General features: G+C 36.8%; 1 protein-coding gene across 3 annotated transcripts in view; it reads right to left on the minus strand.

Annotated features, from left to right (window-relative positions):
* Positions 1-1,725: 1,725 nt before the first annotated feature.
* Positions 1,726-15,516, minus strand: part of TRPC4 (transient receptor potential cation channel subfamily C member 4) — a 128,812-nt gene continuing 115,021 nt past the window's right edge. For all 3 annotated transcript variants that reach the window (XM_032679990.1, XM_032679991.1, XM_032679992.1), the window contains 5 exons: positions 14,883-15,078; positions 13,078-13,272; positions 5,017-5,058; positions 3,097-3,186; positions 1,726-2,814 (listed from right to left, as the gene is read on the minus strand). In XM_032679990.1, coding sequence (XP_032535881.1) covers positions 2,098-2,814; positions 3,097-3,186; positions 5,017-5,058; positions 13,078-13,272; positions 14,883-15,078 — 1,240 coding nt within the window. In that variant the 3' untranslated portion in view covers positions 1,726-2,097. The remainder of the gene's footprint in view (positions 2,815-3,096; positions 3,187-5,016; positions 5,059-13,077; positions 13,273-14,882; positions 15,079-15,516) is intronic.

The following is a 15,516-nucleotide window of genomic DNA, read 5'->3' on the forward strand; positions in this document are numbered from 1 at the left end:
TGGAGTGAAACCATGTGGCTGGAATGTATTGAAAGCCCTTTTGAGTAAGCACTGTTTGTTTTGAATTTGGCTAGTGAAAGGGTAGTAAGCTTAGGACTCAGAAGTGTTACAAACCGTGATGAAGAATGAGAAACTGAAATCAGTGGTGGAGAACGACTGTTAACTTGGATATAAAAAACTTTGTGACAACATGTGACACAATTGCTTTATGGCATTTTTAGCACACAGTAGAAGAGAGAACTTTCTAAGAGTTTACCTAATAAAAATGATATGAAGGTATTCCACCATTCTTCTTATTATTTATTTCTTTTTATACTTGTAATATTTCAGGTGCTTTCCAAACAGAAAAGCTGCAGGTCCTGCCCCGAGGAGCTTACAATCTAAAGGTGGACAAGGAGAGAGACGTGGAGAGGGTCTACAGAGCAGTCAAGAGGCCAAGATGGAAATTAATGAATCAAAGTTGGTTTGAACGCATTGCTGCAAAGCTATACAAACTATTTTCCAATTACAGCTCATATTTTCCACTTTGGTTCAACTATATCTGCCATGACACAAACAGATATGCAGGAAGGAAGCTTTCAATATGTGAGCTCAGAGAGAGTAGCACAAGCGTAAAGTATAGAGATGAGAGGGATTTGCCTGGATTTTCAAAAATCAGTTCAGCACCAGGACAGTTTAGATCCAGAACGATATGGCTTTGGATCAGTTCCTACGAGGTGGAAGTAACATGTGATGGATTTAATCTGAAATGTAAATGTACACTATGCATCTGGAGTTTTCTTAATACAGGCTAATATGAACTACAAAATCTATCATGACAGGGCTAGGGAAGCTAAGTTATGTGGTATATTCAGGGAGGAAAAGAATGAGAGTTCGATGGTGGTCATTCTTAGGCCAGTTGAAAAATTACATTTTTAATAATGTAGGACACCAGTCAACAATTAAAAAGAAACAGACTGTTTAATTTAAAAAATACTGGTTTTGACTAAGACAATAACTCACTCATCAGTTATTAAAAATACTATCAGGTTTTCTTTATACATTTAGGTATTTTTTATAAAACATCCAATCAGGTTCCCCCAAATTCTGAAATTGTCAAAGAAACTCTCTTAAGGCTTGCCTTTTAAAACTTCTCAAAAAATTGCCATATTTTTCCAGGTACTCAGGGGATCATTGTATGCTTACTTAGTCCTGAATTATCTTTCTCTTAGCAAATGTAAGTGTATTGTAAAGGCAAAAGCTAATAAGCAGCTGAATATTAAAGTGCATAGGTTGTTCATGTTAGGAAAAAATTAATCATTGAAGAAGCAATAAACTGTGGTGATTACGGATTCCTGGGGAGTAATCCATCATCAGTTTTTACCAAACCACAGATATTTTTTTCCTACAAGAAACACTTTTCACAGTCTTCAAACCCTGCAAATGCATTTTTAGCAATGGTATCAGGACAGTGATACTCCTATTGCTGTGAGGGAGAAGCTGTAATTAAATAATCAAATAGACCAATCTTTCATAATTTACAGGTATTCATGTTCCTTCAATAAATAAAAGAATATAATTTATCTTTTGATTCTGTATAGCTTTTGAAACAAATTAAATTTCTAGCAATTTAAATAAATGATTCTAATAGCTTGACATGAATTATGCTGACAGGAGCCACGTATGATTGTTATGATGCCCAGAATATTTTAAGAACCTACAAAGTTAAATAAAGGCTTACAAGTCTCTTAAGCTACTTTTTATTTGCATAGAAAAATATTTATCATAGGAGTCAACTATCATATGAGAGAAATTGCATTTGTTGTAATTGAAAAAGATAGCTAAAAAGTTTCTGTGGGTTATTGCAACAGTACAAGAATACAAGATGCTTCCATTTATTAAAAAATGTAAAACAAATCGTGAAAGCTAAAGCAGGCTACAAAACAGAAGGTCCTCGTATTATCTTTCTTTTGACTATTATGTTACAAGATCAAGTGCCACAGTTGAGTACTATAAAGTGTAATTCTGCATTTGCTAATATAATTCTTAAAACATTCCCCCCTCCCCAAAAGCACTATGCAAAATATATATATTTGTAAATGCTTCCTCCTGTAAGCATCACAACCTTGTTATCACATAGTCACCCTGAATAATTGTTTCCTGTTTTCCAGCAGAGTCAATGCTAATATCTAATGCCTTGTCCAGCTGATCCTGCGGTGTGGCAGGTTCTGAGTTCTGTAACTCCATTTTCTCTGTTTCTAAAATACAAATATTTCCCTCTTCCTGTGAATCCAAAGAGTTGCTGTTATTTTGTGAATCAGCTAACACACATTTTTTGTCAGGATTTTGGATATTTAATTCACAGTTCATGGTCAACTCTCCCTGTTCCAGTTCATCAGTTCTCTCACATTGTTCTTCTGCCTGTTGACGGGAAACCTCTTCAGAAACAGTGTATATTTTATTTGTACTCTGCTCCACAGAGTTTATTTTTGATCGTCTGTGAAACAACCCAAAATTTTTTATGTCCGTTACAAAATTCACACGCTTTTGTTTCTCCTGAGTGGACTCTGACACCATCATTGCTGAGCCGTTGCTTACATTATGCCCTTCAGAGGCAATATTGGCTGATCGTGGGTGAATCATCGTTGTTATGTCAAAAAGGCTGAAGGGTTTTTTCTTTCCTTTCTTGTTTCCTTCACTCTCACTATTTTCTTCATTTTCTGACAGAGAGGCAGCGTCTTTGTTCATCTTTGCAGTCTGCAAATTAGACAGCTTGCTTCCTTTCAACAAACCCAGGACTTCAAAGCGAAAGCTGGAAATATCTTGTTTTAACTCCTAAAAATTAGGAAGAATGATGAAACATCAGAGAATGAAAGCTAATTTGACTTTTCCTTTTGTAATTAAAAAACATAAAAAAGAGAGAAAAAAAGGCTTATGCCAGGAATTAGTAATAAACTTCACCACCTGGATAATACCTGTTATTTTCAAGGTAGAAGAACTTGCTCTAGAAAGTTACTAGAGCTACCTGAACAACTAAGTGTGAGAAATATGATTCAAAGTCTTATAATATCTTACTAAAACACTAAAACACCTATAAACATAATAATAAATGCCTACCTTAAAATTTTCTTCTGTCAATCCTTCTTCAGTTTTGGCATCTCTTATCATTGCTGCAACATACCTCTTAACCAGATTTCTCATAACTTCCTAAAAATATAAAGCACTGTGTTAGGTTTCTCGGTATTAGTTACTAAACTTACATTCATTGGCTCTGCTTGGGCTATTTTTGTTTTAGGAACATGACAAAAAATGTTTAAGCCTTAGATCTGTTTAGAAATTGGTTCTGCTTTTTGATGGAAAGTACTAATGTTTACTATCATAAGAAGGGCTATATTGGGTTGGACCAAGGGTATGTCTCATACCAGTAATGTGCAGCCTGACATTGAGCAGTTGCTCAATGCTGATGCCTCATGAGGAGATTAAGTCTAGTGTGGCTGTATAACCCTATTTCCAGATATTCTCTCTCAAGCCTCCCGAGCTGTGAGATTCAGTGACTTTCTGAATCAGAAATGACAGTTCCAGGTTTAACTGGCTGTGACAGGTTTTTCTATGCATTTTGAACTCATGTAAACTTTCAGTATGCAGAAACCCTCTCCCAATTAATTCTACAGTATAGCTGGACTAAGATTCCTTTTGGGGTTTTATTTATTTTTAACCCGAACTCTGATAGTTACCACTGTTGCCTTCTACTTCTAAGAATCCTAGAAACTACTTAGGTCGAAAAAGATGCCTGGAGGCTGTCTGATTCTGCTCAAGGCCATGTCCAGTTAAATGCTGAATATCTCCAGGGGTGAAGAAGCTGCAGCCTCTCTGAACAACTTTTTCCAATTCTTTACTCCCCTCACTGTAAGGATGTTTCTCCTCACCTTACAGAATTTCCCATCCTGCAATTTGTGCTCACTGACTCCTGTTCTTTTGCTGTGTACTTTGAAGAAAAATCTGGCTCATTCTCTCTAACCACCCACTATGTTATTTAAGACAGCAGTTATATTCCTCTTAACCAACTCCAGGCTGAAATCCAAGATTTTTTTTTTGTCAGTCCTCTAACCATCTTGGTGGCCCTTTGCTGGATTCCTTCCAGTCTGTTAGCATCTCTCTTGTAGTGTGGGGCCCAAACAGGACACACGGCTCCAGATAGAGTCCTCCAAGTGTGGGCTGGAGAAGAATAATCACTTTCTTCAAAGGGCTACCTACAGCCTTACTAATGCAGCACTGTACGTGTGTGGTATTCAGTTTGTGGATAAATGGCAAACAGCTGCTCTGTGTTCACCTTCCCTGTTCCCAATTGTACAGTTCCCTGTTTTACTTTCCACAGTTGTCTCTTTTTCAGGTTGGAAAAGTCTTAGTTTTTCTAGTTATTTCCCATATAGAATTCATTATTACCAAACTTACAGCCTACATGTTGTTTAACTTGCCACCCTTTTAACACAACAAAATTCAAAATAAAGCTGAAAATTATTCATTGTGCTACAATAATCTCAAAAAAAGCAGAAGCTGAAGAAGGAAGGATTAAGAAGAACTCATTACAGGGGATCCTGTAATAACCCCAGGCAGAGGGGGAGGTTATTAAGAGAAAAGAAATTGTTTATGGGGGACTAGAGCTGGAGAGATGAAGAGCAGGTTGCAGCACATCAGTGAGCTGCATATACGCTCCTGATGAATCCTGGTAGGGAGTTGGGGCTATGTGTTTGCTTTTTTTAAAGGCACTTCATGTTACAGTGGACAAAATACTGGTTAGCAAATACTCTTTTGCTCCTAAAAAAAGACAACCACACTTCTCAAAAGCTTTTTTTGAACACCAAAATTACTAAGCTCGTTTGCTAAGGTGAAATAAGTATGTATTTTGTGTTTTCTTTTATTTTTGTTTTCTGCTTTCTCATTAAATTCTTCCTTTATTTTTTTTTTTCTTTTTCCCTCATGAAAACATTCTGGAGGCATAGAAAAAAGAACTGCCCAAAAGTAAACACAGGTTTGTACCTGGTATTGATGATGTCTTCTCAAATTGTCAGCTGCACGTCTCTGAAAACAGAAAAAACAAAAAGCTATTAATCCCTGTCTGGAAGCAAAATACTTAGCCACAGCAAAACAGTAGGTCTGTGCATTATAAGGTATCTACCAAGCTGTGAGAAATGGTTCAAAGTCTTGAAAAATGACAGTGTTGGAGCAAAGCTTATTATTTGCTTTACAGAAGGGAGAATGCTGCTATCGGGAAGAGGATTTTCTACATTTTCATCAAAATGCTGTTATTCCAGCATTGTCATGGATGTGGTGGGTACCCAGGTCACTGCTTGCCAAAGTCTCTGATCCCAAGGTCTCTGATCTAAGATAGAAGGGGAACAATGGAATCATGTCACTCATTTGTACAGGCTGAAGAATATTTTACTGAATTGAGAAAAGTCTGACTTGTATCAAATTAGATTTTTCTTGGAGGTGCGCAGCAAAAGAACAGAAGTCAACAGACAAGAGTTGTAAGAAGGGAAATTCTGTATGGAAAATCATCAACACAGTGGCGTTAGTAAAACCATGATGTTAGCAAGACACTTGCTATGGCTCCTAATGTCTCATTTAAGATAAAGCTAACCAAAACCTGCACCATAAACTATATCAGAGAGAAAATTCCTGCTTACTTCTCTGTCAAAAGCACTTAGTCACAGAGAGGTGTATGGAAGAAAGAAATTTAGCATTCAACATAGCTAGGTGATGATAAGGAAGAAGGGTAAATGGGACTAACTCTGAAGAGGAGCAGCAAAAAGAAATGTGGTAGGATGAAATAATGGTACAGGTTTCAAGCAGGTGTTGAATTAGATTATACTGCCATATCTAGAAGGCTGTCCAGGAGAAGAGAGAGAGAGAAAAAGGCCTGAATTATTTTTTCCTTTAATTACTGTTGTCCTCACTTGCATACTGAGTCACATATCCCTGTCCTCTACCTTAATTATCCCTGACTGGTGAAAGAAAGATTTACAGCTTTAACTTGGGTTCTTATATCTGCTGCTGACAAGAAAAGAATGTGTCTGACCACTGACTGTATTTCTGGAACACTTACAACAGCTTAAAACAGGGCAAAAGGACATCCAAGAGACTTGTTAAAATTGACCTCACTTGCATAATGAGGCAGACACAGTAAGTTATTTTGTCATCTTCTTTTATTTGAAAGAAGTGATTACCAATTTCCCTGTACTTGGAGTCAGTTTACACTTCAAGGTTGATTTCTTGTTTGCAATTAATTTGAGGGATGCAGTGGCTGTGAGGTTAGGCTTGGAAAAAAAATAATAGGGGGAAAATCATTATTTCCTAATCAGTCTGAACAGCCAGGGGGAGGGCTTTATACACAAGCATCTTGTCTTCAGTATTTTTCAAGATCATGCTTCTGTATCTATACCTCATCCAAAGAGAAGATGAAAACTCCTTGTGTTTAAAAGGGTGGAGGAATGCGTTAGTCTGCCCACCACTGGGGACAGAGGGGGCAAGGCAGCCATGGGAAGGCTGATACCCTCCCAACACGCAGCTGTAGCCGTTTTTTAGAAAAAAACCCAACTCATTTTTTGCAGTTGACCACACGATGGAGATGTTTCATTCCTGCTGAGAGAGCACTAAGGGAGTCGGTGGCTAAGAGAGCTCTCAACAACAAATCTGACTCATGTATAAAGGGAAAAACACTTCAAAGTGTAATCGAAACACACTTCAGGTAAAATTAATAACTCATAAATAAAACAAATGCTGATTCTTGTCTGGTAGAATACTTTCTGCAGCTGCTGTCTGCTCTGCTTGGATTACAGCCAAATGTGAAATAAATGTATAGGTTTAATTCTGTACCTATAACAAGAAATACCTTGCTTATCTTCTTTTTGCAACCACTTTGGAAACTCCCAGAAACAGAGGCTGTGACTTTTGCACTCAATGAAATGCCAACAAATGCAATTTAGGATGACTATCTAAAAAGATTTATTTTTCCATACCACTGAGAAGCTGAAAGAAAATTGATTTCATTGTATGTTTTCATATAAAGCCACATACATGCTGCACATGAAATTATGCATACCAGCAACTTATCAAAGTTATTACCCCATCAGTTTTCTATCTCCTGTTTAAATGTTTGGATTCAGTCTCCAGTTCATAATCATCTTTTGATTTCTTTTGAAAGCAGAATGAATCTTTGCCCAAACACACCTGAAAATCAAGCTATTCACTATAAATAAAATGTCACTAACACTCATATTGTCCTCATTCAGTTCTCAGCCTGCTTTCCTCTACCCAGTTATAGTCTAATTTGTGGTTCAAAATTTGTTTTGAGTAATCATTGTGCTATCTGCCTGAAAAAGTTGAAACTATGGCTGACAAAGGGATGAAAGTTAAATTTGACTAAAAATAGCAACAAGGGAGAAACACTCTTCTAATGACAAATGTGGAATGAGATAATGAAAGGGACACTGTTGTCACTTTCCAAAAGGGGGCACTAATGTCCTTTAGGAAGCTGTAACAGTAGTTCCAATAGTAGTGATACTTATTTTGGTCTTCCTATTTATGCCATTCCTAGTAATTTGCATTGTTTGGAAGAAAAATCTCTTTAGCAGTAAAAATTTGATAGTGTTGAATTACTTCTTTTGAAGTGTTTCATAAAGCAGAAATTCAAATTTAATGTCTGCATTTGACCTCAAACTACTTAGTAATAAAGGTCCAGAAAATGTTTGGCAATTACTAACTACTACTTAGTAATAAAGGTCCAAAAAACTACTGTCTGAAGTCATGGGATATATTCCTCATCTTGAACAGAAGCATCGCATAAAAAGGATTAGAATTTATCTCTGTTGACAAAGAGGCTTCTCCATGAGATGGTCCTTGGCTATACAACAAACACTACAGATTACCAATTTCCATGCCAGGTGGAAGGTATTTCTTTGCTCAACTTTCCATAACATACATTACAGAGAAAATAGAAAATGCTTATATTCACTTAGAAGTTGCATCATTTTCCACTGGGATAACAAAGAACAGGAGAAGGGAAAAGGAGATTTTCTCTGACAAATGATAATAAAATCACGTAGGATACTTGGAAAATGGCATAAAAATGTGGATAGCAAGAAAAGAGGTAACAGTTTACCTAAACACCAGATGCACAAAAAAAACATTTACTGACAATCCTTTCCATTTTCTCCTCTTAAATACTTAAAAAAAGGTAAACCACTTTTTGGTGGCTGATCAGGCATAAAGGAGAATGCAATTTGAGAAAAACAGTAAAATTTATTCCAGTGGGATTAGGGTTTCTTTTCCAATATATATTCTTTTTTGAAATAGCATTGGATTTCAGATGGCCAACAGGAGTAGCCTTGACAAACCCAAAGTCAGGAAAACATCAGCATAATCAATAGAGTTATATTACTAATCTGACTTTTGCAAGAGCTAATATTTTTATAGATATAGATATATACACATATATAGAGAGAGAGCAGCACACATTGTTATTTCAGAGTTTTAAGTGTAGGAGATAACTGTGATAATAGCTAAAGAGAATGCTGCATACCTGGGATATGTCAAAAATGACAGAACATAAAAATATGCTAAACTCTGAATGGTAGAAGAGCTCTGTCTGATTCATAGCAGAACTGAAATCCTAGTAAATCACATGTAAGCATCCTGGCTTTCCTTCAGATGTAACTATGGCTGAGAAGCTGCCATCAGCATGGCTGTGCACTGTGTTGCTTTGGAGAAAAAACCTCTCCCTTGAAAAACCTCCCCTTGACTTCACTACCCACTGCTTCACGTGTCCGAGAGCAACAAAGGACGGAAGAATCACAGAACTGACATCCAAGGAGAAGCAAACTAATCAGCTTTCTTCAGAGGCACCTCACAACCCTACAGACCCTGTTCTTTCCCATGGTAGTTTTGTTATAAACAGCAATGTAGATGGTCCTCCCAAGCAACCATGTCATACTTATTTTTACTGACATTTCTCTTCTTCCTATGAGCCAGATAAATCCTTTCACTAGCACGTGTGCTGCAAACTATCCTGATCTTGAACCCTTTCTTTACATGTTCTGTCTGCATATACTGAACTCTCAGGTGTACACATATAAAAATTTTACAGTGGATTGCTGAGACATGCAATATATCCTTGATTCAGTAGTCCTAGCTTGTGATTCCTGGATTTTTGGTACTAAGGTTTCTTGTGCAGAGATCATTCATGATGCTTGCCAGCTGCATTCTGTCTATTGTCTGTTTTGCATCCTCCAGGACTGATTCACCCTTTGGATGCATGCTAGTGCTTTTCCTACTGGAAAACACCATAGTACATCACCATGGATTAGCGCTTCCTGATAGGAAAGTTAACATTTAGAGATTTCAGGACAAACCAGTTTGACATCTGAGTTTTTCCTTACAGACAACATGGCATCTATATATCCATACAGCTAATATAAGAAAATCAGTTTATAGTGTTTTTGTTTGTTTTTTTTCCAGTATTGGTTGTAGGGAAGGAATCGGAGTTTATAATGCAGGACTCAGTGAAAAGGAGTAGGTCCCAACAAAGCTTATCTTGTAGCTCTGAGGCCAAAGTTATTACAGGGGAGATTCCAATGAGCCAGTCAGAGAGCTGTCACCTGGGATCCTTGAACAAAAGGCAAAGAAAACTCTTCATTTACTTTTGGTTCAAAGGGCATAGAGGTTCTAAATTTAATTTGTGATGTAGCTTGTTGGGACAATTGAAAAAGATCTAGGAAAACAAGGCTGAACTGTGGGTGATGGAAATAAGTTTTTCAAAATCAGAAAGCACTGCATTCCCCCAGGACAAACTATGAGATCACCGCAGTGCGTCCATTTGTTCTCTGATGACTTCACCTCTTGGGGAACATCCAGTTAACAGCATCTGGTTTGCATCTATCTAATGTGGAAATCAGAGTGCACAGTGCATATCCACATCTTACTCCATTTTGGAGCTTGGGTGCACAACTGGGCCTGGAAATTGCAAAATGTTCCAAATTGAGATAGCCCCATTAGGGCTTCTGTCATGCTGAGAAGATAGCTGAAGAACTTTGTAGTTTTATGAGATGCCCATATGGTGGACTGAATCTGCCTGGTAAGCCACAGCCACTCACTTTTTCCAGATAGCTGGAAGTCTGGTTGCCATGATGGTTCTGCCGGTGAGCTCTTTGCTTCAGAGGGGTTTCAGCTCTACTTCCAACTAAGTACCTATTCTGCAGGGGAAACTAGTGATGGATATGGCCCTACTGTTTCACATGCTTTGGAAATTCACTTTCATCAAACCATTTTTTAAAAAACTTTACAGAAATTAACTAAGAATGTCACTCAAACAGTTTAGTAATTAGTGGTTCACATTCAAATCATAAGAAAGCCAGGTTCAGCTCCTTGTCTTGTGTTCTCTCAAGACAGAACCTTAACCCCTGCAGGCTCTTAAAGATTTCGAGACGGAAAATTCTCCTGCCAGAGCTGTTATGCTTGGGGTAAATAATTAAATATCCACTGGAGAACAGAAGTGAACCTGGGTCTCCCTTAGCCCAAGCTATTTGCTTTACATGGCACCTGCTCCTTCTTTCTTCAAACAGAAATTCCATCCTGAAGCTGAAAAGTCTTTTTCGACAAAAGCTTCTTTGTAACTGGATTTTATTAATGAAAAAGCTTAGAGGTTACAGATTTTCTAATTTTTCTTCATTAAAAAACCTGAAAATTCTATTTGAAAAAATTCTCAAGCAGCTCTGTGAGTAGACTGCCTGCCCTTTGACTCTTTGCTGCACCAATTTTCCCAAATCTAAGATGTGGATTTCTAGAAGGTGGCATTTATTTATTCTAGTAGGAGGTAGCTGTAGGAAAGCAGGAGGTGAGATTTCTGAATCCCCTTTCTCATCATGCCATTCAACATAGGGCTGGGAGCACCCTGTATTTTTCTTTATTATTCCACAGATCCAGGAATGAGTTTACCCACAGATCTGCAGTTTGAGAGGGTAAGAAAAAGGAAAAAAAAAAAATCCTTATCGTGGATGGAAAGTCTGACAAAAAATATTGTTCTGAAGGTTTAGCTGGGATGTATAAGGGTATTCTGGATGTGTCTCAGTCAAACAGGGATATTTTGTTCCAACCCTCTGCTATACACTGGCATCATGGCACTAAGTTTAATATCATTCTATCAGTTTACACTACCTAATCATCCCTGCCAAATGTTTAACAAATGCCTGGAAGCATTGCGTGCTCTCCCACACACACAAGTACATCACTCTCTCTCTTGATTTTCTCTTTCTAACAAAATCTCATAATTTTTCTTCCTGTAAGTCTCTGCATTTACTTTTTTTCCTTCCTATGTCACACAGAGATGTTTATCCTTGAAATTATTCCCCACTTATGCTAGTTCATGTTCTTTTTAAAATTTCTATATGAATCACTGTTTGTCTCTTTTCACTGCTTTTTTCATATTAATTTTAATGGGTTTTATTCAGTGTGTGTTTCTTGTAGTCCACTACTGGTTTGTTTTAATGTCATTCTCATGCTTACAATCTTCTGTTTCTAGCTGTTTCTTTGCTATGTACAAGTATGAGAGCTAAGTGAAGCAATTTTGCTTTCACAATATAGATACTGGCCAACGAGATCAGTATATTGCAATAAGCCTGATTGGAAGCTTTCTACAAAGAGGACAAAATTTATTCATCAGTAGTAATAGTAATTGTGAATTAGTTTTATATGTCACTCTTCCTCTTTATCATATATCTGTACACCCATGTAAACTTGTTCCTCCAAGTATATCTCCGAATTAAACTGAATTCCAGGATATGACATGAGAATAGGTGGGAAAAACCTATCCTTATTACTCACTTATCAAGAAACAGTGAAGAAATACAAAGAAAACATTGATATACTAATGGTCCATCAAAGAATTGTTTCATATTCCCTGGCTTTTTTGAAATGGATGGAAGTTTTTCTACCAGGGTCAACAGCATGAGGACTACATCCCTTTCTTTTTCCCCTTTCCCACACTTGACTCATACTCTCACTTAATTCTTGGCTATCTGAGTTCCTAACAGACTTGAAAAAATTTATATTCACCAAACCCCTGTGATACAGGGAAAGTACCACTATTCACATCTCACCCAAATCAGTTTTCTTTATGCTGGAGTTGCCTAAATGCAGTCTAGTTACTGAGGTACTGACTTGCTCTTGGGAAATACAGAAAACATAACTAGAGAGATTTAGTTGTTGGTGGGTTAAGATGTTGCCTGGATATTTGCTCTATCAAGGTAGAAAAACTGTGTTGCTGACTGAACTATCTCAACTAGATGAAGTTAGGAAGGACAAATTCAAATCTGCTTTACCTCCTGCAACCAGAGAAAGTATGCGTCTGAGATATCACACAGGCACCTGCTCAATCCAGGTGCAGGACTATTCTCAGTCTCCTTATGTATCTTTTCCCCTCTATTTTTTTTTCTCTAGAAATTTCCTTGCTAACCAGCACTATTAGAATATACCAGTGTGATTCTGAAATAATGCTACTTGTAAATTTGAGTAAGTGAGTCCAGGTAAATGCTGTTACTTTTCAAAATATTTTCTTTAATGAGAACAGCTTTTGGTAAGAATGTTTTTATGGTAAACCTATTTCATTACATGTAAGGAGACAGAGACACAGAGAATATCCCATGACGAATACTTTATATCTGAGTCTGTGGTTCATGATACGTCAGTTACACCTGAACAGTGGATAATTGAGCACTTGGAGCTGGAGATCATCAACCAAAAATTCTGGGACTGGTAGACAAGTATACACATTTGATCTCTTGTATTCTGTATCACTTTTAATCTTTATTGAATTATCTCTAAAAAAGGCACAGTAGTGGTTCATATTGCCATTACACAGGGATATGATGATTTGTCTTCAGTAAAATCCACTGACATGAATGTAAAAAGTAAACATTCTCTGCTAGAATTATTCTCTAACTCATATGCACATTATTTGACTGTTCCGATGCTCTATAAGGCTGAGAAAGGCTCATCTACATAGCAAAGAGAAAGACTAAAGGCAGATTAAATTCCATTACTTACCCCTATTGTTCCAAAACTTTCAGGCTTTCTTCTAATTTTTTTCTTGCAAAGGTGTCTCCATAACCATTTGATCAGATACCACAGAGACTTTGGGCTTGGTATGACATTAAAAGGAGTGGGCAGAGTTCCTCCTTCTTCAAAGTAACTCATCCAGAGCTTTGTTCGAGCAAACTTCCACTCAATGTCTGCATGATCCTGCACACCAGAAACACAACATCAATATAGATACTGCTGTAATTAAGGAGGTGAAACAAACCTCTACAAAAATCTGAAAAACTAAAACTAGAATAACCCTGAAATACTTGCTAAAACACTGCCATCTTCTCTGAAATAAGGTCTTTAGCGCAAAGCAAAGCTAAGCTGCTTTACTTTGGTAACGAGATGCTCGATATGTACAGTATATATCCACTTATAAGCATTTCTTTCCCTGTTACGAGCATTTAAATTATTAAAAGTCTCTCAGAAAAACAAGCAGAAAAATACTACATTTCTAGAACAAATGTTTTATTACAAAAGCAACACATCATTATTCCACATAGATCAGTCTAATTACACTACTCTGCAGCAGCTTCAACAAGTCAGTAAGTTTTCTTAGTAATTGTCAGCACCCGAAATTCACAAGTAAGTTATCCAACAAATCATGAGGCTACTAAAACTGCTAAGGCAAGTATCTTTTTTTTCCTTCTACTTCAGAATTCTATATTGGGAATAGATTATGGGATTTTTTTTAACTTTTATTTGAAATTTTATTTCTTTTGGATTCTATATAGTATTATATAATTCTGAAAAGTTTGGAAAAATCAAAACCAAAGTCCATGGAAATATGTCTAAATCTTAGCAGCTGAATAAAAAGTTGAAATCACTAATACTGGATCTGGATAACAAACACAGTAGCCAGGTCTAGCCCTAGCCATACAGTAATCAACATAGAAATTTAGAAGTTGTAGTAGCAAAAGTATATTACCTGCAGCCCAAGTCTTGGTGAATGGTACTGTGTTGTGATATTGTGCACAAGACATTGGTAACAAGTGTTATAAAAATACAGGTAGTCAGTATTTCTTTTGGAAAAACTTGTAATTTCCAAATTAGAAAAAAAAGGCACATTTTAAAATCTTAAGACCGAAGCTTTCTTTTATTTGTTTGCTTTTGGCATGATCATATTTGAATTATCATATGATGAATCAGTGTTTATTTCCCATAGTCTCCTTAGTAGACAGTTGAGAAATAAAAATGAGCAAATAGCTCTGACAAGGATAAAGATAGTTTTCATTAAAGGAGAAAACAGGACATGGCTGAACGAGAAGACATGACATTTTGATGAATTGCTAATGGGTCCAAAATTGTCCATGGAACATGGGCATCCAATTTCTGCTAACTGTATATTCATGTATATTCATGCCAGATAAAAATAAAAAAATAACAGTCTTTCAAATGCTAACAAATATAAAGCAGAGACAGAACAATCTTGGGTAGTCTCTTTTTCAGAAGAGGTCTTGTACAGTGCAGCTTGGGCAGGGCTGAAATCCATCATTTGCCAGAAGCATCAGCACACCCTTCCCAACCCACAAGCTGGTTTCTTCATAAGGGTCACCTCTTTCCTATTCAGTGTTGTGAGGAAGTTCCTCTCTACCCAGTCCAGCTTGGGTCTGGTTTCTGCCTCCTTCCAAAAAAGTCCAAAAGAACTAGATAAAACCAGAAAATTTGTCCCAATGTCCTGTCTGTAAAATGTTTTACTGCCAGAAAAACAGGATCTAGGAACAGAGAGAAGGCATATATTGTAAATGATCTAATAAGGAAAAACTTACAGCAATAAGTTGGTAAGAATTATTCATCATGGCTATTAGCATGTTGAGTAGTACAACCAGAGATATTACATTATAGGTACCAAACATAGTGGCCCCAACAAATTCAGTAAATTCATGCCTTGCTTTCACATTGGTCACATAGAGATTGATGAGTCCAAATATAGACCAGAATAATGACTGCAGCGTTTCAAATAATCTGAAAAACAAAACCCAAAAGGAATAGCTGTATAATAAAACACATTTAGTTTTCAGATTGTTCAGTTTTTTGCAAAACACACAAAAGTCCTTGACTTGACTGAGGTGAATGATGCTTACCACAGTATAGCCAACATAGATGGAATACCTTTCTAGCAAAACAATAGCTTAATGTTTCATATCTGAATCTCTAGATGTATAATACAGAATCTAGAAATTAGCCTGTCGTCAAAACACTGATTTTGTCCATACTTCAGAGGGATAAATACAGTTTTAGAGATCTTATGATGGACATCTTCCTTTGAAGCATTTTGACTCTTTGCCTTGGCTGAAGGGGGTAAAATAAGGATCCAGAAGTTACTCCATGTTTATGTTTCACCAGGTTGTTGAAGAAGTCTGGTATCCTCATACCTAGTCAGTTTATGCAATATTGGTTTGT

This window comes from Chiroxiphia lanceolata, chromosome 2, assembly GCF_009829145.1.
Source record: "Chiroxiphia lanceolata isolate bChiLan1 chromosome 2, bChiLan1.pri, whole genome shotgun sequence".
In the NCBI taxonomy this organism is placed as follows: Eukaryota; Metazoa; Chordata; class Aves; order Passeriformes; family Pipridae; genus Chiroxiphia; species Chiroxiphia lanceolata.